This window comes from Parasteatoda tepidariorum, chromosome 5 (assembly GCF_043381705.1).
Source record: "Parasteatoda tepidariorum isolate YZ-2023 chromosome 5, CAS_Ptep_4.0, whole genome shotgun sequence".
Taxonomy (NCBI): Eukaryota; Metazoa; Arthropoda; class Arachnida; order Araneae; family Theridiidae; genus Parasteatoda; species Parasteatoda tepidariorum.
Window position 1 is genome coordinate 79,299,839 of NC_092208.1, and position 22,982 is coordinate 79,322,820.

The 22,982-nt window shown below is 27.6% G+C and overlaps 1 protein-coding gene across 1 annotated transcript in view; it reads left to right on the forward strand.

The window, feature by feature from the left end:
• Positions 1-22,982, forward strand: part of LOC107454206 (uncharacterized) — a 172,926-nt gene that overhangs the window by 101,815 nt on the left and 48,129 nt on the right. Inside the window, exons 20-60 of the mRNA XM_043042470.2 lie at positions 177-299; positions 437-571; positions 1,743-1,871; positions 2,445-2,582; positions 2,739-2,858; positions 3,622-3,750; positions 3,983-4,120; positions 4,322-4,426; positions 5,400-5,513; positions 5,617-5,754; positions 6,240-6,320; positions 6,578-6,703; positions 7,089-7,211; positions 8,357-8,425; positions 8,516-8,626; positions 9,390-9,506; positions 9,653-9,775; positions 9,876-9,995; positions 11,315-11,416; positions 11,524-11,634; positions 12,263-12,370; positions 12,979-13,107; positions 13,530-13,619; positions 14,148-14,261; positions 14,572-14,661; positions 15,310-15,432; positions 15,518-15,607; positions 15,723-15,845; positions 16,774-16,863; positions 16,974-17,087; positions 17,414-17,494; positions 18,013-18,135; positions 18,232-18,315; positions 18,888-19,016; positions 20,167-20,250; positions 20,388-20,510; positions 20,639-20,722; positions 21,242-21,364; positions 21,450-21,539; positions 22,362-22,484; positions 22,581-22,673. Coding sequence (XP_042898404.2) covers positions 177-299; positions 437-571; positions 1,743-1,871; positions 2,445-2,582; positions 2,739-2,858; positions 3,622-3,750; positions 3,983-4,120; positions 4,322-4,426; positions 5,400-5,513; positions 5,617-5,754; positions 6,240-6,320; positions 6,578-6,703; positions 7,089-7,211; positions 8,357-8,425; positions 8,516-8,626; positions 9,390-9,506; positions 9,653-9,775; positions 9,876-9,995; positions 11,315-11,416; positions 11,524-11,634; positions 12,263-12,370; positions 12,979-13,107; positions 13,530-13,619; positions 14,148-14,261; positions 14,572-14,661; positions 15,310-15,432; positions 15,518-15,607; positions 15,723-15,845; positions 16,774-16,863; positions 16,974-17,087; positions 17,414-17,494; positions 18,013-18,135; positions 18,232-18,315; positions 18,888-19,016; positions 20,167-20,250; positions 20,388-20,510; positions 20,639-20,722; positions 21,242-21,364; positions 21,450-21,539; positions 22,362-22,484; positions 22,581-22,673 — 4,560 coding nt within the window. The remainder of the gene's footprint in view (positions 1-176; positions 300-436; positions 572-1,742; positions 1,872-2,444; positions 2,583-2,738; positions 2,859-3,621; positions 3,751-3,982; positions 4,121-4,321; positions 4,427-5,399; positions 5,514-5,616; positions 5,755-6,239; positions 6,321-6,577; positions 6,704-7,088; positions 7,212-8,356; positions 8,426-8,515; positions 8,627-9,389; positions 9,507-9,652; positions 9,776-9,875; positions 9,996-11,314; positions 11,417-11,523; positions 11,635-12,262; positions 12,371-12,978; positions 13,108-13,529; positions 13,620-14,147; positions 14,262-14,571; positions 14,662-15,309; positions 15,433-15,517; positions 15,608-15,722; positions 15,846-16,773; positions 16,864-16,973; positions 17,088-17,413; positions 17,495-18,012; positions 18,136-18,231; positions 18,316-18,887; positions 19,017-20,166; positions 20,251-20,387; positions 20,511-20,638; positions 20,723-21,241; positions 21,365-21,449; positions 21,540-22,361; positions 22,485-22,580; positions 22,674-22,982) is intronic.

Consider the following 22,982-nt stretch of genomic DNA (forward strand, 5'->3'; position numbering starts at 1 on the left):
AATTTTGATAAATTAAGTCATTATGTAAGTTTTTCTTTTTTTTTTTTTGTGGGATTAAAAAAAATTTTCATGAAAAAAAATGCACTTTTGTTTGAATTTCTATTATAAATCTTTGAAATCTTCACATAATAACAAATAGTTTATTCATAAATATATTAATTTAAAACAATTTTTAGATCCATGTGATGATATTTTCTGTGGAGACCATGCTACCTGCCAACTAGATTTGCATAAAGAACCTGTATGTGTTTGCTCACCTGGGTACACAGGTCGCAGCAACAGCTTACCGGGATGTATAGGTAAAAATATTATTTTATAAGTTAAATTTTCTTAAATATCCTTAAAAATACAATTGTGGAAAATTAAATATGAAACTTTAATTACTCAATCCTTTCAAACGTGTACTAAATGCTGATAAATTATTTTGCATGAATAGATATTGATGAGTGCGGAAGTGGAGCTCGTGTTTGTGGATCAAATGCTGTTTGTAGAAACAGCCCTGGCTCATATGAATGTGTGTGTCCTCATGGTTTCAGTGGAGATCCTTACAGAGGCTGTATTGAGATTGGTGGTAAGTGGTTCATAATTTTTTCTAATACCATTATTGATTGCATTTGTTTTATAACGGGCTCTTCATGCCATTCTGTCCCTGGTTTTTATCTGCTAGTGCTAACTCTGTAGGAAGCATGCAAGTTTATTGCAAAATTATCTATAATATCTCAGAAAGATCGAGATTGATTTTGATCTATTATTATGTGATATTTTTTGTTTCCTAATTACGTAACTACAAAATTGAATTTTTAAATTCAATAAAAAACATGGAGTTATAAAAATTATAATTAAGCTCTATACTAATAAACTATTAAATCTATGAATTCTCAACAATATCTGATTGCAACTTTTTGAGTTATATTCAAATCGAAAATTCACACAATGTAAAACCTTTCCTTAAAATTGAATGTGTTATAGTAACAGGAAGTTGGATGTGAAAACTTTTGGAATAATTTAATTTAGTTGAATTGAAATGGTGACTTTTAGAAACAATTATTAACTTTTAATGCTCATTTTTGTCAATCCAAACTTTGCATAGGTAAAAATGACACCATTTCTAAAAACTTAAAGCATGGCCTTACAAAGTGTGTTGTGTCATGTAAAATCTTCCAAAACATTTGTTGCTAAGAGAAAATTTTTTTGCATTAAGTTAGTCTATGGGAGTTTCCGTTATTTTTATCAACCCCTGTATATATGTCTGCTCTAAAGACAGAAAAATTGTTATATAAGTTCTCAAAAAAAGATGTAAAAAAATTTGTTGATCACTTATTTATTTTAATCTGAGTATAACATACGTAGTTTATTTTCCTTTTGCCATCTCTGTCTTCTATTTAAAAAAAATTATTGTAATAATATTCTTTTATTTAGGAAAAAAACTCAATATTTTTCTGTATCTCTAGCACGAATTTAATTATTTAAACTATTTAGTGCTGGAACTTTCTGAGCCTAAGCAAATAACAATATTTTCTTAAACGCAAGATACTCTTACAGTGGGTATATTTTTACTCTAATGTTCTTGCAAAATAACAGCAATAAATATTTATTGTAACAATTTACGTGCATGCATGGTTATTCATCATATGTCTATTTAAATATTTATTAAAAAAAAAAAACACCTTAATAGACAATTGGATAACAAATTTAAATCACATTAAAAAATTTTTCCTTCTCTAATAAACGTACATTTTTAGGCAAAACAAATCTTGCCTGCTCTGAAACAAGACCATGTGCACCAAAAGAGGAATGTGTTGGTAGTAAAAATCCTCAATGTGTCTGTAGACGAGGTTATACAAGAGATCCAAGTACAGCTAAATGCCGAGGTATATTTCATATTTTTAATATTGGTTAATTTCAAATAGTGCTAAATAAATCATTTTGTGCCATCTCTTTTTATATTTAAAGTAAATAATATGATATTGTAACATATTTTCTTACTTATATCACCTACATAATAATGATGAGGGGAAAATTTCAAGCATTTCTAAACAACTCAGTTGTATCAGGTTTTTCCCGTTGAAAGTGTATTAAGTTCAACAGATAAACTGACATAATATTCATTAAATCTGTAAGATAGATATAATCGGAAGCATTAATTGATTAATTAACAAATTTTTTTAGTAACCACACGCCCTATGTTTAAATTTTCTAAATTGCATATTCATCAGTTATTAAATGTATAACTTTAAATTTTTTGAAATATTAATGAATATAATTTTACAATTCAATAAAAAAATCTGTGACTGCTATTATACTTATAATTTTTTTAAATTCACTTATTTAACAATATTTTTTTACAATTCTTTGTGCAATAATTGTTACATTGAAATGTTTGTCTAATAAACATGCATAAAAATTTTGTTTTTAATCTCAATTTTTTGATTCATTTATTTCAGATATTAATGAATGTGCTGAAGTACGGGATAAATCTCCATGTGGTCAGCAAGCTTTCTGTTTGAACATGGAAGGCAGCTACATATGTCGTTGTCCTCCAGGTCATATTGGGAATCCATACAGTGCCTGTTATCCAGAATGTATGTGTTACTAAGCTGCAATCTTAAGTTTCAAAAATCAGTTTTGTGAAAATATATTTATTAAAATCTGAACAATCTTTTCAAACGTATTGGTTGCAAAATTGGTCTGTTCTTTTTTTTATTATTATTATTTTAATTTTTTGCCATTTATTTTAGTGTTAGTATGTAAACGAGACAATGAATGTCCTGGCAACACTATTTGTTTGGATGATGGAAGCCAGGGAAGCCATTGTGGATGTAAAGCTCCATTTGTGCAAGATGGAGAATATTGTATAAGTAAGTTTTTTTCCATGTTTGTTTTTATAAAGTTGATAAATCAGTGTATTTATAATTGTCTATTGTTATATACTATAAATATTGCTTTGATTCTTATAAAGGATTTTTTTATTGTATCAAATTAGTGAAAACTAAGGGAGTTAAAGCAAATAGGAGTTTAATTTTTTTTTTAATATTCTGCATTTTTTTAAGATAATAAATAAGGATTAATAGAATCTTTTTGTACTATTTATTATTTTGTGACAATGCATAAAAAATTTTAGAAAAATATATATACATCCAGTTTCCTACCGCTATCTCATTTTTTTTCCTGCTTAACGTATTTAATATCAAATAACATTCACACTCAATTTCTCAATGAATAAAAGAAATTAATTTTTTTTCAAATCTCGGGTTGTACGAAATTGTGCTGAATTAATTAGAAAAGAAGTAAATAAACTTACAATTGCAAAATATTCAATAAAATCTTCTTCAGCATAATATAAAGTTTGCTTTATAATTTAAAAGTAAATTCAATAATATAAATTGAAAGAAACATATCACAGTCAGTAATAAGTAAAACATAAATAAAATAGGCTGAAATTGTCCATAACTATTCAAAAAATATGTATCTGTTTTTTATTCTTTTTGATAATTAATGTTTTTGCTAACAAATAGTACACAAAATTGAGAAATTTTTATATATATATATCAGAATAATACATGTTATTTTATCTTCAAATTGTATTCAATCATGTTGTAAAGGCTGATATTTTCCATTTAGTGGTTAGCCGAAACTGTTCCACTACTAGTCCATGTCCGGAGAATCAAGAATGCGTGTACACAGGAAATGGATATGGATTCTGTATTTGTCCTAGAGGATACACAATGGATGCTACTGGTTTTTGCAGAGGTGTGTAATGTCGTTTTTATTTCTGCTGCTCTTTATTTAGATTATATTACCTAACTGCACAGTTATTACTGATTTCATTATAAAATTTAGAATTTTCAAACTGATGTATTTTTATCTATCACATTATTAAAAATAAATATTACTAAGCCTAGAAGCCACGCTTTTTTAAATGCAATTTTTTAAAATAATTATTAATTTTTGCGGGGAATTAAATTTATTATCATTTTTACAGATATTGATGAATGCACTGAGATTAAAGATTGGTCTTTATGTGGTGCCTACGCGGAGTGTGTGAATTTGCCTGGAGCTTATCAATGCCTCTGCTTATCAGGTTATACAGGAAACCCAAGGCAGGCCTGTAGTAGAATCGGTAAGAAGTTTCTGTGCTTTTCATAAATTCATTTTTGAATAAAACTGTTTTACTGACTCTTTATTTTATTTTGCCATTTTACTATTTATCATTCGAAAAAAGTTGACAAACTAATGCATTCTATAACACAATTTTTCCATTTTCTTTTTTAAGTCAAAACATTGAAGAATTTTTTTATTCATAGATTTATTTTTATTATAGCTATTGAATGTAGAGGTGCTAATAGCTGCCCACAAAATATGGAGTGTGTAAAAGGACAATGCCAATGCTTAGCACCATACATACTTGAAGGACAACAATGCAAACGTAAATATTGAATTTATTTTTAAAGTTTTATTCGCTTTCACTTTATTCTTTGTTAATTTTCTTTTAAGATAAGTAATAATCCCTTTGAAAAATTAATGTTTTTTTAAAAATTTATTTACAACAAGTCGTCTTTGAATTTTTTAAAATATAAAGTGGTGCTTACTCTAAGCAGTGTTAAAATTATTGAATTCAATATTATTTATTTCTTAAAATGATAAAATATTTAATGGTTTATCTACATTTACTTTAGCGACTAATATCAGATCTAAGTGTCTTACTATGTTTTTTATTTCATACTTGGTACTAAACAAATAATAGAGTTTATCAAATCAATATTATTTTAAAGTTTAATCAATATTATTTTAAAGTTTAGTTTCACCTTAAGCATTACAATAAAGCTAAGCAGGGTGAACAGAGACCTACTATAGTTTTGGTTCTATAACCTCCCTAGGTGTCAAAACGCAGAATGACAAAAGAGAACTGGATACCAACAAGTACCTATAAGGGACAAAGTTGTTAAACCAATAGAAAAAGAGAAACCTATTGGTTTAACTACTTTTTTTTCTTGTTGCGTCTTGTTTATTTTGTGTTCCTCTGTCTTTAAAGTTCTTATTTATGGAACCGTGCCCATAGTATGTCCATTTTTGTAAATTGTTATTTGTAGTTTATGTAGCGCAAAGTATGTTTTATTTTCATTTTAACATTACAATTTTACTTTTATAACATAAATTGATTCAAAATTTGTACCATAACAAAAAAAAAACTTAAATAACTTTTTATTTTGTCTCATTTGCCTTTAAGTTACCTCTGTTGTATTAAAAATTTGAAATTAGTCAGATATAATTATGCAGAAAGTAATAGCAAATATTTCTTTTTTATATTATGTACCTATTTTCTAATTTTTTTTTAGATATTTGATCTTTGTAAGTTAAACCATTTATTAAAACTCTTTCAATTCAAAATAACCTTTCAGATCCATGCGAGTGGTATTCATGTGGACAATATGCAACATGTGAACTTTCACCAAAAGGACCAAAATGTGCTTGCATACCGGGTTGTACTGGAGATCCAAACAATGCTTGTCAAGGTAAATTTTTTTTTTATAAAAAATACATTTTATATTTGATTGGAGGTAAATTTACCAAACAAGAATCTATGAAAAATAATTAATTTAATTTTCCTTTTATTAGATATTAATGAATGCACTGCAGATTTACCTATGGATCCAAATGGCCCTTGTTCAGTAGGTGCAACTTGTATTAACATCATTGGAGGTTACCAATGTGAATGTCCTCCTGGAACTTCAGGAGATGCTTATAAAGGAGGATGTAAGTAACTCTTTATTTTTATTTCTTACATTGCTTTTATTATTTCTGTATTCTGAAATGTCTTTTTAACTTCATTATTTTCAGTTAAAGTTTCTTTAAAATTCTTTCAATATGTCATTTTTAGTATTTTACTTGTTCTTATTTTATTTTTTTAAATCTTAATCCATTAAAAATTCATTTGTGATTAAATGTATGGTCAATATGTTAAAATATTTAATTATCGATATTGGACATGGTCCTATCTTGGCATAATAGTAGCTAATATTAACTGTCTCATTCATTTGATTTCAACACACAGAAAATATGCTTTTGCTCTCTTTCTTTAACAATAGATTTAGTTCGAGCTTTATTTTAAGATTAAATATAATAACTATTGCTGGTCTAAGGAAATTGAAGTTTCACTTTAAAATTAAATTCAATAATTACTTACTGTTTAATGTAGTTTTTCAGGTTAACTTTAAAATTAAATATGAAAATTATTTTAGGTCGTGGGGCAACTGGATGTTCATCTGATAGACAGTGTCCTCGAAATGCTGTTTGTGATGCAAGAGGTGGAGCATGTGTCGGTATGTTATCTCAGTTTTTTTCTTTTGTTAAAAGGTCATGTGTGTTTTAATAATAATTGAATTTGCATTTTTTTCTGCTATATAAATATACTCTTTAGTAAATAATTACATTGGTCAAATTTCAAATTTTATTTTTCAATTTCAGTTTTTAAATTTTTTAATACTTTTAACTGAATTTATGATGAATTTTTTAAATGTAATTCATATTCTAGAAAAAAAATTGTGTTGTTTCTACATATTTTTGTTTTTGTGATTAGATCCTTGTGCTACTGCATGGTGTGGTCCAAATGCAGATTGCTACGGAGATGAACACAAGGCTGTATGCAGGTGCAGACCTGGGTATTCAGGAAATCCAAACGATCTGGAAAAAGGATGTCTATCTCGTAAGAAATATTTATTTATTTTCAGTTTGAGATACATATCTATTTTTATTTCATATAATTTCTTCTAAATTACAGTAAGGTTTTTAAATTGGTCTAATATATAGTTATAATTGAAATATTGGCAGTTTTAGAATGATTTATCATTTATAAATTTAATATTAGTTTTTAACAAACAAGATCGTAAAACTATTTCTGACAAAAACTCTGTAATTTATTAGTTTGAACTATAACATTGCATAGTTTATTATAGCATGGGTTATAATAAATTAAAATTAAATTTATGAATTTAATATTAATTTTTAACAAACAAGATTATAAATTTTTTTTCTCACAAAAACTCTGTAATTGATTATTTTGAATAATAACATTGCTTTATTTATTATAGCATGCGCTGGAGTTTGGTGTGGCATGAACGCACATTGCATAGTAAATTCGAACAACCAAGGAGTTTGCCACTGCCTGCAGGGATTTTCAGGAAATCCCTGGGCTGGAGGGGGATGTCAAGCAGGTAACATTTTTAAAAATATTCCTGTACGATTATTTTGATTATTTAATTTACTAAATGTCTTTTGGTTTGTTTCTCAGTTCACCAAAAGTTACTGAAAGTTGTTCTTTAAAATCCTTCCTTTTTTTCATCTATTTTTTTAACAAATCAGGTTTCAGTACAATCAGGTTTAAACTCCTAAACTGCCTAAGTATCAGCAATGTGTGCTTATACAGTTAAAATATAAATAATATACCGTTTCATAAATATATAGATTATGAGCGGCAATCAACACTAAATGTCATGTTTTCTCTAAATGTGAAATTTTTACTTCAAGCTGCTCCTCCGCATCTTTTTATATGTGTCGTAAAAAAATTTCTAGAATTTTCTTTAAATATCAGCACAATACATCTTGCCTGAATTGAAATGGAGAGGTTTTTTTTCCAAAAATGTTTTCCAAAACAATTTGAAATTATAGCTCATCATTGTATTAGCAAAGCACTTCATAGGTATTAAAAAAAGTAACTTAAGCTAAACTTTTGAAACCTAAATAAGGAATTTTTATTCATATACTTATCTTTTATTTTAGAATTAATGAGATCAGTTAAATTGTTTTAAAATAATCTGTTATCTTAGGCTAAAATCAACGATATTTAACTAGCCGTTATTAAAATATATTCATGTACTTAATAAGTTTTTTATCGTTGCAATGGACAAGTTTTTAAAAGTTTAGTAAGTACTTGATTCTTTAGACTTTTTTCCTTAACTTAGAACATATTTTCTTAGTTCTGTGAGTTTAAATATTGTTATGCATATTGCCGAAAATCATGCATTCAACATTTTGGAGTTCAATGAAGTGACAATATTTGATCCTATTTTAGCTCTGCCACATTAGTTTTATAAAGAGATAATGAATTTCTAATTGTAAAAGTTCATTTTTGTGTAATCTTTTTTATTATACAATATAATGTTTTTTTGCAAGCTCTCTATTACTAAAATTATCAAGTTAACAAAATTTCTGTATTTCAATTTATAACTTTCATTTTCATATTTTAGAATGTATTTGTCATATTTGTTGTGATAGGTCTTTATTTAAGAAAGACTGCAGCTAATTGTAAATTAATGATTATTATGCACTGTTCTCATAGAAACCAATTCTTTTTTATTAGAATCACGAGGCTGCTCAGCCTCAAGACCTTGTGGATCTTCTCAAATGTGTAGTAATGGTGCTTGTGTTGGTAAGTTTAAGTAGCTCTTCTGTTATGAACTATCAAGAGAACAAATTTTACCATACGTAAATTTACACCATTTTTTTTTACTTCTGCTAGAACGTTGTCAAGGTGTTAATTGTGGTGTTGGATCTAGATGTGATGAAAATACAGGAAATTGTGTTTGTTTGCCATACTTCATCGGAAATCCATCTTTTCTATGTGTTCCACGTAAGTGTATTTTATATTAATTGTTATTTTTATCAAAAAATTTGTGACAATTTTTTTCAACCATTTTTTTTTATTCAATTATCATTAAAGACATTTAAAATCTGTAGTTTTGTAAGAAATTTGAGTGGTTTATTTTTTATGATTGTTATTTTCTTAAAGATATGTGGTTTATTTTTTATGATTGTTATTTTCTCAAAGATATGTGGTTTATTTTTTATAGATTTTCTCAAAGATATGTAATCTTTTTTTGAAATGTATTTAATAAAATTTTATTATTGGAGAAATTAAAAATATCTAACTATATAACATAAGACGTTTTTGCATACTTTTTACCTTTAAATTTGAAAAACAAAACTGGTTTTAAAAACCAGTATTTTGCGTATTTTCACATTACATATTTTGTATTAAAAGACAATGTTATATAGCATTTTATGCTATAATGACCTAGTGGTTTGAGCATTGAGCTATCATTGTGATGAATTGGGGCTCATTCTCCAGTTGAGGCTTAAAGCTCACTCAGTGTCAAATTGATGGGCACTTGTTTGTATAGGAAATAATGGTTGCTTGTGGGCAATGCTGAACAAATTTCCAAAGTCATATTGTTGCTGACAAAATTGTAGAGCTTTAACCTGCTTGACTCCCCTAACCCACAACAGGGCTGATGCTGTAATGCTTTTTTACGTAGCGCTGTATAAGTTTTTATTTTAGTTTAAGTAAATAATTTTAATGCTAATGAATATTAATTATTATTTTTCTCTTATAGCTATATTACCACCTCTTTGTGTACCTGGCTGTGGAGTTAATGCTCATTGTACATATGGTGTTCCAAATCAATGTGGATGCAATCCAGGTTTTACTGGAAACCCATATTCTGCTTGTGGTAAGCATTATGAATTTATTGATCACTTGTTATCATTATTTATTTATCATTATTTATTTATCATTATTTATTTATCATTATTTATTTATCATTCTCTATGAGCTCTACCAACTTTGAATGAAATGTATTCAAATTAATTTTAATAGGAACAAGCCAGAGGTGTGGAGAAACTCGTTGTGGTACAAATGCAAACTGCATTGAAGGCCCTAATAGAGTGGATTGTGTATGTCCAGCTGGTTTGCAAGGAAATCCATTCATTGGTTGCCAAGGTAATTATTTGTTTTGAAAATACAATAAAATGAAATTTGCAGCTTTTTTTTTTCTCTTAAGAGACTTTTCTATCTAACATTTGTCATCAATTTCTTTTAGATGTTAATGAGTGTTTGGGAAGTAACCCATGTGGAAGTGGCGCTAGCTGTATCAACAGTGTTGGTAGTTTCCTGTGTGCCTGCCCATCAGGCTCAACTGGAAATCCATTATTTTCATGCAGTAAGTTGTTAATTAATAGTTTTTTGTGATATCAAAAATATTAATTTATTTTGAATATTATAGATAAATGCCCAAAAAAATGCTATATCCATTTATCTCCCTCTATTGCAAATAATAATTAAAATTGTATTAACTTCATAAGTCACTACAAGTAATTGTATGTGTAGATCATTGTTATATATACATAAACTGTCACTATTACTACTAAAACAGGATCACTTTATTGTAACTTATGCGACAGAATTAATATTACCGTAAGTTGTACTGTTTACGTGTGTTATCTCATTTTCTATAGTAGATTTGATTTAGTTTTTTTGGGAAAAATTCCTAGTGATTGCTGTGATTATTTTTTGCTATGTTTAAAATGTTAACTTATCCTGAATATCATACATAAATAAGCATAGTATACCAAATAAATTTATCTGTATTTTAAATAATAATTTAAATTCTGTTTGCTACTAGTTCAATTTGGTTGATCATATTTTTTTTTCATTGTTAGATATAGCTGCATTTTTAGCATTACTACTTGCAAAACAGAATTACATTCACTCTTATTAACATAATAACTGTTATAGTCAGCTGCGCTTTCTACTTTTATAATCAATTGGGGAAAAAACTGAATCTGATCCACTGTTTTTCTGAACTTATGTAGTATTTGTTTTCTGTCATTCATCTAAAATATTCAATGTTCTATTACAGCACCAGCCAATACTCCTTGTGAACCAGGCCAGGGTTGTGCTTGTTCATCTGATTCTGGATGTGGAGGTGGAGAAATTTGTGGAGCAGGAGGCTCTTGTCAAGGNATATACATAAACTGTCACTATTACTACTAAAACAGGATCACTTTATTGTAACTTATGCGACAGAATTAATATTACCGTAAGTTGTACTGTTTACGTGTGTTATCTCATTTTCTATAGTAGATTTGATTTAGTTTTTTTGGGAAAAATTCCTAGTGATTGCTGTGATTATTTTTTGCTATATTTAAAATATTAACTTATCCTGAATACATAAATAAGCAAGCTAAATAAATTTATTTGTATTTTGAAGAATAATTTAAATTCTGTTTACGACTTAGTTCAATTTTGTAGATTGTATAGTTTGTTCAATGTTAAATATAGCTGCACTTTTAGCATTACTACCTGCAAAACAGAATTACATTCAAACTTACTTAGCATAATTACTATAATAGTCAGTTGCTCTTTCTGCATTTATAATCCCTTAAAATAAAAATAACTGAACTTTATCTACTGTTTTTCTGAACCTATGTAGCATTTGTTTTCTGTCATTCATCTAAAATATTCAATGTTCTATTACAGCACCAGCCAATACTCCTTGTGAACCAGGCCAGGGTTGTGCTTGTTCATCTGATTCTGGATGTGGAGGTGGAGAAATTTGTGGAGCAGGAGGCTCTTGTCAAGGTATTCTAAACATTAAATTGCCATTTTAATAAACATATTTATAATGAATTACTTACGGTTTGTTATTTTAAATGTGTGATATATTCAATTTTTTTCTTCTTCACCAGATCCATGTCAAGATGTGGTGTGTGGACCAAATGCTTATTGTAACAGAGGTGCATGTCTGTGCCCTCAAGGAATGAACGGACAACCAAACAATGTGGGAGTTGGATGCAGTGGTAAGCAAATGATTAAATGTCTTTTACCTCTATATTACTTTTTTTTTTCATTAACATGAAACCACTATTGTACTTCCTTTCACTATTTATTGCATGAAATTTTTGTCTTAAAGCCTTTTAGTTTATGAATTTTTATCTAATTTTAATGTTAAAAGAAATTATGTTTTGCATGTAGCATATGAAAAAGAGATTAGAAATTTTCAACTGTTTCTTTCAATATACATCTTCAGTTAAATTTTGCTATAGTTATTCATTATATGGGATATTATTAATTTTTATTGTAAAAAAACACTCTGACAATTTTTGCCTTTAGCTGTCATTTTATGCATGGAAAATAATTTTAAATACCTTACTGAAAAAAATCTGTATTATCTCTTTTTAAACAATGCAAATTATGCATTTAATAATTGAGCCATTTCTCTTTAAAGAATGATAAACAAATTATGATTTTCTTTCTTTTCACTTTACTTAATTAAACTAGTTTGCTTTTAGAGTTATTTTTCAAAAATTAATTACAAAAAAGAATTGGTATGAGAAAAAAATATTTTTTATCTAAACTTATTCCTAAATTTCTTTATTTCATTTCTGTTATTTTTTTACTTAATTTCTTTTTCTATATAAATCGCAGTATCTACTGAAGCACCAGTTAGAAACCCGAATGAATGTGAGGATAACTATGGGTGTGATGGTGGAGCTTCTTGCCAAGCAAATTCAGATGGAGTACGACAATGTCAAGGTAAGAAACAGTCTCTTATTCCTCTTTTATATTTTAGCATTATCTTTATCCTTTACCTTTTAGCTTTACCTTTATCTTATTTTGGAGCATTAAAGGTTTTATAGTCATGGTAAATAGTTGTACAACTTTAATTCATTAATTTATAGTTTATGGTACATAGTTTCTTATTTACAACATTAATTTATGCTAAGCAACGAAACAATTTCTAACGACATGATTTATTCTTAGTGTAAAAATAATTCCCGATATTCAAAACCAAAATGTTATTCAAGTATTGAAAAATACTTAAAATTAAGTAACAAACGCTAATTTAAATGTTTAAAAAAGCTAGTTTATTTATTGTAAACTTTGAACTATACATAAACTTATTTTACAGAAAAATTAATGTGCTAGTGCTTAAATGTTATTCTTCTTTCACTTTATACTTCTTAAAAGTAAAGAAAAATAAATATTATAATTATAATCTCATATAAGTTATAATTTTTTGAGTCATGTATGAAAGCTTTGATTATTCATACTTTTAATTTTTTAAGTATATGACTTTCCTAATTAATAAATCATTTATGTTATGTTTATGAATAAAAAATAATTTCAAAATTTTTTATTAGATGTTTGTGATCCACAATTTGTTGTTTGTGGAAGAAATGCTATTTGTATCAGCCGAAATCACCAGGCAGTGTGTGAATGTCCAGATGGTATGGTGGGGGATCCAAATGATCTTATTCAAGGGTGTCAACGTAAGTTTCAATGTTTACTTTTTTTCTCAATTTATTGCCTTCTTTAATAACTTTTTGCCTAATTATTTTAGTGGTTGGAACTTAATTTTATTTTATATAGCAGTCAATATATATGACGATTTTATCATATATAACAGTCAAGTAATTGAACCTTCTTAGACATATTAGAATAAATAAATCCCAATTTCAATTTTAACTTTTTTAAAAATAAATTATTTATTTATTTAAAAAACTAAAACTGAAATTTGCATTTAAAGAACTACTTTGGAAAACATCGAACTTTAATTTCATACTGAAAAGTGCAATGTTAGATGTTAGTTTGAAAAATATCTCTTAATAATTTTTCCTTTTTCTCTGTTCAATTAAAAGTCATTTTTGAATTAACTCTTTTATAAGTATTCTTTATTTTGTTCTTTCTACAGATCTCAGTCCCCATGAATGTGAAGTGAGTGCTAATTGTCCTGATTCCCATATTTGCAAGATGGGAAGTGGTGGTGTTAGGATTTGTGAAAGTAAGTTCTTTATTACAAATTCTTGTTTTAGTTAAAGTTGTGTAAATACAAACTGACAAAAATTTTATTTTCTGAGTATGCATTTTCAAGTGAGATTAAATTTTATAATTTCAGTACATATGAAAGTGTCAAAGAAGCTTCTATTTATACATGTATTGTTTTATTATCAAATCAAATAACATCTATAATGTATTGCCATTATATTGATTATTTTAAATCATTGAAAAAGATTTTAACTTAAACCTGCAAAATAAAAAGTTGTATAATCTATCAAGGTGGCAGAAAATAAATGAATGTATTGCTTTTGCTTCTTCATTAGTATTTCAGATTTTAAAGCTTCTACCTTTTCATCATTTTTGCAAATTATTTCATTTGTTTTTATTTTCAATATAAGAAAAAAAATTTTTATATAAATTATAACTATGAATAGTTTTTAAAAATGAGATTTACTTTCAATTAATAATCCTTATAAATATTTTGCGTTCAAACAACAGAATTTGAATTTTGATTATTTGTGTATATTTTTAGATGTTTGTCAAGAGCAGACCTGTGGTGAAAATGCTGCATGTCAAGGAAGAGGTCATCGACCCATTTGCGAATGTCCACAAGGCTTTAGTGGGGATCCAATGGCTAGCTGTCACCGTAAGTTTCTTATTTAAATAAACAAAATCCATTTTTCTTAAAATTATTCATGCAATGACATGTATATACTTATAGGAAACTTTTATCTTTAACGTATTTGTAAAAAAAATTAACTGTTTTTATTCTAGACGCATTAAAATTTCATTTCTTTTAAGTATATCCTTAATGTTACTTTGATAAGAACTATCATTGATATTTCTTGTATTAAAAATGTATTTAATTTTTATTTTTTTAATCTATCAATGTATCTATTAATAAATTCTTTTTCTACTACTATTGGTATGCCATAATATGAAATTTTGTTTCATAGCTCATACAAATGATAGATGTGCATATGACGATGAGTGCCGGGGAGATGAAATATGTAAGCTGCTTACAACAGGAATTAGAGATTGTGTTGGTGAGTATGCAAATATATTCATAAATTATTTAATATCACCTTTAATTTGATATACAATTTTTCCCGTTTATTTATCCTACATGAAGTTAGTTTTCCTCGGTAATTATGGAAAGAAATCAAAATATTAATGCAAAAATAAATGTTAAAAAAGATTTAAAAGGTTAAAACATCCAAATGGAAAAATGCGCTTAGCAGCAAAGAAACCAAGAGGAATTAAACAAATGACATTGAAGAAAAATTAGTATAAAATTGGAAAAAAAGGAAAAAAATGGAAAGATTTAAAAAAAATTCTATTCATACCGTTCAGCTTCAGCTGAGTTTCATTGGATAAGAGCAGTTTATTTATTTATAATTTTGTCTTATTTTTCGAATTTATAATTTTGTCTTACATATTCAAATTTTAAATTATTCTTTTCCATACCTGCAGCTAGTAAATTCTTTATTATTCTATTATAGTTTAATTCCTAAATTTTACGCTACATTAATTTCTATTTCCAAAATAAAAAAATTTCAGATAAATGTATTGGAAAATATTTATTTTACAGTTGTGATTGTGTATAATACATTTTTTATTTATTTATGAAAAACAATCAACCTCATTTATCAATTTTATTGCCACGTACATTGTAATGTTTTTTCTTCTCTTAGTTGTATGTGAAGGCGTGCAATGTGGACCTAATGCACTGTGTGAAGGACGACGTCATATAGCTGTTTGTGAATGTCGTCAAGGTTTTACTGGAGATGCTTATGACATCCAAAGAGGTTGCCAACGTAAGTATTTTTAACGAACTTTCCCCTTTCAATGTTTTTGCAGTACCAAAAAAGGTATAAATAATCAAATTTGTTTTTTGAACAGCTCCTCCATTGGACTTATGCTCTGACAGTTCATCATGTGCAGACAACCAAATTTGTAGAACTGGTGACAATGGCTACAGGGAATGTTTTGGTAAGTTAGATATTATAAGTAAATTTAGTTTATTTATTAAATTCTACTTATCACTTATGTAGAGTTTAAATGCTATTTTTGTCAAATAGTTGAAGCGTTTTAATATTTTTAATAGATGTTTGTGAGACAACACAGTGTGGATTGAATGCATTATGCAGAGGAAGAGATCATCAAGCTACATGTGAATGCAGACCAGGATTTTCCGGAAATCCAATTGATTTTGGTGTTGGTTGCCAACGTAAGTTTATTTGATAAGTTGCAATATGTTACCACTTTTTAAAGTATGTACAAAAAAAGTTGTTTGTGCTTTATTCGTGAGATTTATTATGAAAGGTATTTACTGTCAAAATTGTATGCTCTAAAGCTTTTTCAACTTTCTCACTCCTAATATTGAGGCATTAATTAAATTGTACATTCGTGTACGAAAAATATTTTGCATTAGAACTTAGACATCATAGACTTGGACTTCTGTTTTCCAGCTCTTTGTGGTATTTATAATTAATAAACTTGTAGCATTCTTGGATTTAATAAGATACTTGAAAATGCTTTATCATATTATGTCTAAAATTAAATAGTGCTAATCTTATGTTTTGTATTGTATGTTGAGCATATCTACCATAGTATAAAATATCTGTTTATCTTTTATAGATATATTCAGGTTCCACACATTCCTATTTTCCTTAGGAACTTTTCTTATTAGTTTCCCTGTTTTTTATCTATTTTGTTTTTGCGTCTGGCATAGTTACGAGTGCCACTTAAACGTGTAGCATTAAGTATGCGATGTAATAAGATTTTCAGTGCAGTTGAATTAGACTTTTGTGCCATTAAATATAGTATTCAATCCAACATTATATCATTTGTGCATTATCTAATATTGGTTAATCACAAACTTTCTTGCAAATTGAATGCAAACACTTTTGAAATGAACAACTATAATTAGGTTAAGACTAACAGAGCAACTGTGCAGAAAAATATTAAAAACACTGTTATCCAATCTGATTTGTAAAGCTTTTATTATCTAAGGAAATTTAAAGTTCAGTTTTTTTTAAAGGTTTTTTATACTCAAAATGCATTTTTTAAAATTGTACGAAATTTTATTATTCTATTCTATTTATTATTCTATTACATTATTCTATGTCATGATGGCATTTTTTTCTTCTTTATAGCTGTTCCAAAAGACAAATGCAAAAGCAATAGTAATTGCCCACCAGACAGAGTGTGTCGTCCAACACCATCAGGAATCAGAGACTGTATAGGTATGTTCATACTATGTTACCATTTTATCTGAAGTTTTACTCCATATATAAGTTCTTATTTATACAAATTAAATTTTGGTTCTGTTTAAAACAAATTTATGATTTTATAGATGTGTGTCAAACTAAGAAATGTGGCATCAATGCTATATGTACAGCTCAGAATCATAGAGCACAGTGCGCATGTCCAAATGGTTTCTCTGGCGATCCTAACAGACAGTGCCAAGGTACATTTAACTTCATTTTGGATTTTTTGTACTATTTCCTTAGAACTTTTCTATTTCAATTTTTGTAATTTCCCGAGTAATTTCATATTTGATTTTTTCTAATATCCTAAGTAATTTTCTATTTGATTTTTTCTAATATCCTAAGTAATTTCCTATTTGATTTTTTTAATATCCTAAGTAAGTACTTATTTCAAATTTACTTTAATTTTCTAAGTTATTTTCTGCTTGATGTCTACTCTTATTGCTTAGCTAACTTTTTGCACTGTTAATGTTTTGTGTATTATTAGAAAACTCTTTTTTTTACCATTTAATTTTTTTTTCTCCAGCTGATCATTGTACACTTAACAGAGATTGCCCTGATAGCAGGCTATGTGAACTTACAAGAGATGGAATAAGGGACTGCTTAAGTAAGTTATCCTCTTTAAAGTTAAGTTATTCTATTTTAAAGACTGTCATACTATTATGAATTGTGTGGTTTCTGATATTTATAGTTGTGCAAATTGTATTTTTCTATGCCATGAAATTAATTGCTTCAATTAAATGAAAGGTTTAGGCAAAGATACTTACTTACCACACTTTTTTAAGGGAGGGGGGCTTTTTTACATCCAATTATTTAGATATTTTATAAGTTTTTGAAACTCACTGAATAGCTACTCAGAAAGCAGAAACACATTTGAAATTTTGTAGCTCTTCAAAATTAATAAATAAATATAAAATCCATTATGTATACTTTAATTAGTTAATATTTTTTTGCTTAAATTATAAAATTTTTAATTTAATTTTCATCTCAATTTTTGTGTTCATTTTAGTTATGAAATTCGAAAATATTAAGAAATTTTCTTAACCTGAATTGTATATTTTCTCAATATTTGAAAAATTATTATTCTATGAATAATTTTTAACTCTGTAAAATTGTTATGTTTAGATCCTTGTGAAGGACGCAGATGTGGACCTAATGCTCAATGCATTGCTACAGGACATTCTGCCTTTTGTGAATGCAGAGACGGATTTGTTGGAAATGGTGATGATATGCAAAGAGGCTGCCGACGTAAGTCCATTTTTATATTAAATTGTCACTTTCACATTTAATTAGTGTTTAAAATATTTTTTTTCTCCATTCTATATGCTTAATTTTATATTACAGCTCGAAACAAATGCAACACTGACAGTGATTGCAGTGATCGTGAAATTTGTGGATTGAATGCAGAAGGGGTGAAAGACTGTATCGGTAAGTTATTTACTTCCCTAAAACTAGAAAGAATTATTTTTAAAAACAATTTTCCATAGCTGTAGATTATTTTTTCCAATTTATATTCTTTTGTTAAAATTCGATAAGTATAGTTACTTATCTTTGAGCTTTTTTTTACCTTTCTTTTTTTAAATTTTATTGTGTAAATAAATGGGCCTAAAATTTGTAAATTAGGACATTGAAAATTAATTTTTAATTTCTAACTAAATTTATAATTTAAATTCTTATTTTACATCTTTATTTATCTGTTTATTTTGTGTCCTCTATCAAATCAGATAAAGTAGAAAAAATTAAGAAAGCTTCCTTTTTTTCTTCAATACTGTCATGAGTTCTTTTTTTTTAAGACTTATATTTTTTTAATGTAAAATATTTATGTTTAACCATGTTTAGTGTAATACCTTTTATTTTTAACTTATTTTGATTTTAAAAAAACTTATCTATGTTAGTAAATGCTGCTAAAATTATTATTTTTTATTTATCTTTGTTAATTTTATTTTCTTCATGTACACCAACTGTATCATAAAACTTATAATATTGTTTATTTCTATCAGATGGCTGTTCAGACGCTAGATGTGGACGAAATGCCCTTTGTTCAGTCTCTTCTCACATTGTTGTTTGCAACTGCCCAGTAGATTTTATTGGAGATCCATACGATGGAAATGTGGGATGTGAACCAAGACGTAAGTACTCTATCTTTGCTGTCAGAATTTACATTCACTCTAATTGTATAATTAACTTATTTATATCTTTTATCTTATTCCTGTTATCTTTGGAAAGAAATCAGGTATATTTTATTCTTAATGTATTTCTTAGTTATAATTGATATCAGTAACTTTGTTTATTTTATGAGTTTTAAAAACAACAATGCGGTTGAACCTCGATTTAACGAATTAATTGGAGCTGACAAATCCGTTCGTTAAATCGAAGCAATTCGTTTAAGCGAATATTAATATTTGTAATGAGTATGGTATAAAAATATCAATGCAAAATACCTTCAGACATACAGATATGAAAAAAAGTGATTACTGTTTACTACGTTAGGAAATCAACTTTAAAATGATATTAATTATTTAATGCGACTTGCTTTTAAAACTTAATACATAGTACATACATATAATTACACTCTTGGATTAAGGTGTGAAATATTCGAAATTTTAAGTGCGAAAAATTCAAAGTTTTATTTTTATAAGTGATATTCAGGGTGCGTGGCGTTTTTAAAAAGTGCTTAAAGGGGCTTATTTTCGATTTTCGTATTTTAAAAGACCTTAAAGGTGCTTTTTTCAGTGGGTGTTTTTATAAAGTGCTTAATTTTTCCTTTATCCTGTTGATTTTCGCCACGTATTATGCAAAAAGATACTGTTCATATTGTTCTATTCGACGTTTTTGAAATTAATTCAACCCCAATCCGTTTTATGATTCAAAATTTCATGATTTTTGACAATAATCAAAAACTAAGCCAAAAAAAAATTTTTTTTGACATGACGGTTAAATCCGGATAAAACCGTCAAATGTCAAAAAATTGCCAACCCTGCTTAATTATGTATTTTTATAAGTGCTTAAAAATATTTTTGAGTGCTTGAAAAGTGCTTAAAAGGTGCTTTTTTTGTTGAAAAATTCGGCTACGCACCCTGGATATTTTTTCCAGCGATTGATGTTCATTAAATCAAAACTAAAAATTCCTTAAATGGGAACATTTTTGTACCCTTTTTGTCGGGACAGAAAAAAATATTCGTTAAATCGGAAAATTCGTTAAATCGAGGTTCGACTCCTTGTTTTTGAGTAAACTGCTTGAATACCAAAGGTCTTAATATCTAATTTATTTTCCAACAGCTCCGGATCTCTGTAACAGTGACTCTCAGTGTCCAGCCAATGCTGTATGTAGACCAGATATCAGTGGTTTAAGAAACTGCTTTGGTAATTTCTTTCTCTCTCTCTTTTTTTTTTTTTTTTTGCATGTTTTTAATTTAAGTTTAATATTGTTCATAAAGTGAAAATCTGGCATTGAAACATTTTGTGAAGGAAACTAAATCAATAATGTTTACCTATTTCAGATGCATGTGAAGATATAAGATGCGGACCTCATGCCAGGTGCACAACGAAGAGTCACGTTGCTCAGTGTGAATGTCTAGCTAATTATGAAGGCAATCCATATGACGAAGTTAAAGGTTGCCAATGTAAGTTATTAAAAGTTAACTTTATTTCATGGTAAATTTTAAAAAAAATCTATGTATCTTATTTTTATGTTGCTATTTTTTGGTATGTATTGTGCATTTTAATATTCTGATAATATTTGTTTTTTTAGTACCACATGATTGCAACACTGATCGAGACTGTAAAACTGATGAAGTATGCCGAAAACACACAGATTCAGTTCGAAAATGCGTCCGTAAGTGTATTTAGATAATTATTTCTTTTTTTTTTGTAAACAAGTATTAGTTGCTAAAGTCATTAAATATAACTAAACTTAACCAACACAAGAATTTTTTTTGTTGTTGATTATGATTTCTTTCTCATGGGATTAGAGAGTTTTATGTACTAATTCAGGATATCTATTTTTTAATATCTGTATTCTAAAAATATTTTAACAAATAAGTGTAAATTAATGTACTACATTTTAAATATTCTTATTTAAAATTTTAAAAAAACTAACATTAATTACAGAATGCTTACACCAATTATTAGATGCTTTCTAATTTATATATGCTCTACAGAAACAACTTTTTTTTATTTAATTACTTTTATTTTACTACTTTATTTCGATATTTAAACAATAAAGCAACAAGACATCCCATTGAAATGCATTTTAAACATTTAACTTTTAAAGTTTTGAAAAGAAATTTTTCTAGTGTTATAGATCAAAAGATTTTATTTAGTTCATAATTAAAAATGTATTCTGTTTTTGTAGATGTGTGCCTATTCGATCGATGTGGTCCAAATGCGGAATGTTTTGGGGAGAATCATTTGGCTGTTTGCAGATGCCCATCGGGTTATGAAGGAAATCCAATTGATCCAACTGTAGGCTGCATTCGTAAGTTAATTTTCTTTTATTTAAAATATCCCATTGATACATATTCTTTATTTTCATGAATTCACTCATTTTAATTTTATTGTAGCTCGCAGTCCAAATCTGTGCGAAGAAGATCGTGATTGCGGCTCACAGCAAATATGTCAAGCAGTAAATGAGGGATACTTAGATTGCAAAAGTATGATTTTATAATGGATATTTTTAAATTTTTAGTTATTATATACATAAAAAATATCTTGCGTTAGATTACCGTGTACAATGTTTTTTTTTTTTAAAATTTACTTCATTATTACTTTTTTTTTCTTCATGTTCTTGCTTTTTCTTTAAAAAAGAAATTAATTTAATTTAATTAAATAAATCAGTGTTAGAATAAGATATAAATATAGCTAAGTCACATGAAACATCCATAGAATATGAATAGAAAAGATAATATTCATCATCATAACCTATTGTATTAGTTAAACTTAGAAATTTACATGAGATGCTTTACTTCACGCTCCTATGCCACAGGTCCTGGGTTCGATCCTTGGGCCAGACAAGGTTGACTCAGCCTTTCATCCCTTCAGTGGGTCGATAAATTAAGTACCAAGCCTGCTTGGGAACTAAACACTGGGGGTTTCCTCTTTCGACTGACCACCTGACAGGAACATCTGCTCCTGCACCCCAGAGCTCAAGGTCAAGAAAACAGAGATGGGCACAGTAGGCCTTGGCCCTCTATGGGCTGTCGCGCCACTGAGTTTAGTTTTTTAGAATTTTACATGATGTCAAATTACGTCATTACTACAATAAAATAATGAACCTTTAAAATAAATTATATTTCAAAATAAATGATTTAGCTTTTCAACTTGAAGTTAGTGATTATTCTTCGCAAAAGTTTCTATATAGGCTGAGCTTAATAAAAAAAACAGTTTTGAAACTGATTATTTATGTTGCTTTATTAGTTTTTATTCACTTTATTTGCTTATAAGTAGTTGTTGCATGGCATTGGTGTCTATTTTAGATGCCTGTGAATATGTGCAGTGTGGTCCTAATGCTATTTGTAGTGCAAGGAATCACCAAACTAGATGTGAATGCTTACCTGACCACATTGGAGATCCTTACAATCTTTTGAACGGATGCAAACGTAAGATTTTTTTGAAGTTCCTAAATTCTGATTCCTTCCATATCTTTTTATTTTTTATTTTATGAATTGAATCTTATTATAACTCTAATATCATAGCACCTGTGCGTGATGAATGCCAGCAAGATTGGGATTGCCGCAGAAACACCGATGTCTGCAAACCTGATAATTTTGGAGTAAAGCATTGTGTTGGTGAGGATTAAATACTTTTTATTGATTCTTGCATCATCATTGACTTTATCCATTGGTGCTATTTATCAATGATTATTACAGTTTGCCGCTGATGCTATTTCTTACACCAAAATTTGTGTTTCTTTTCAACTTCTTTTTATATATGCTGAGAATGTTTATTTAATATTTTGAGCAAATAACTAAGTTTTTTTATTTGCATGAATAAAATCAGTACTTTTATTGCTATAGTTCATAAATTGTGTGCATTTTTTTAACAAAAATAATACTGTGCCTTTTTTGTTGCAATATTGGAGTTTTGATTCATAACTG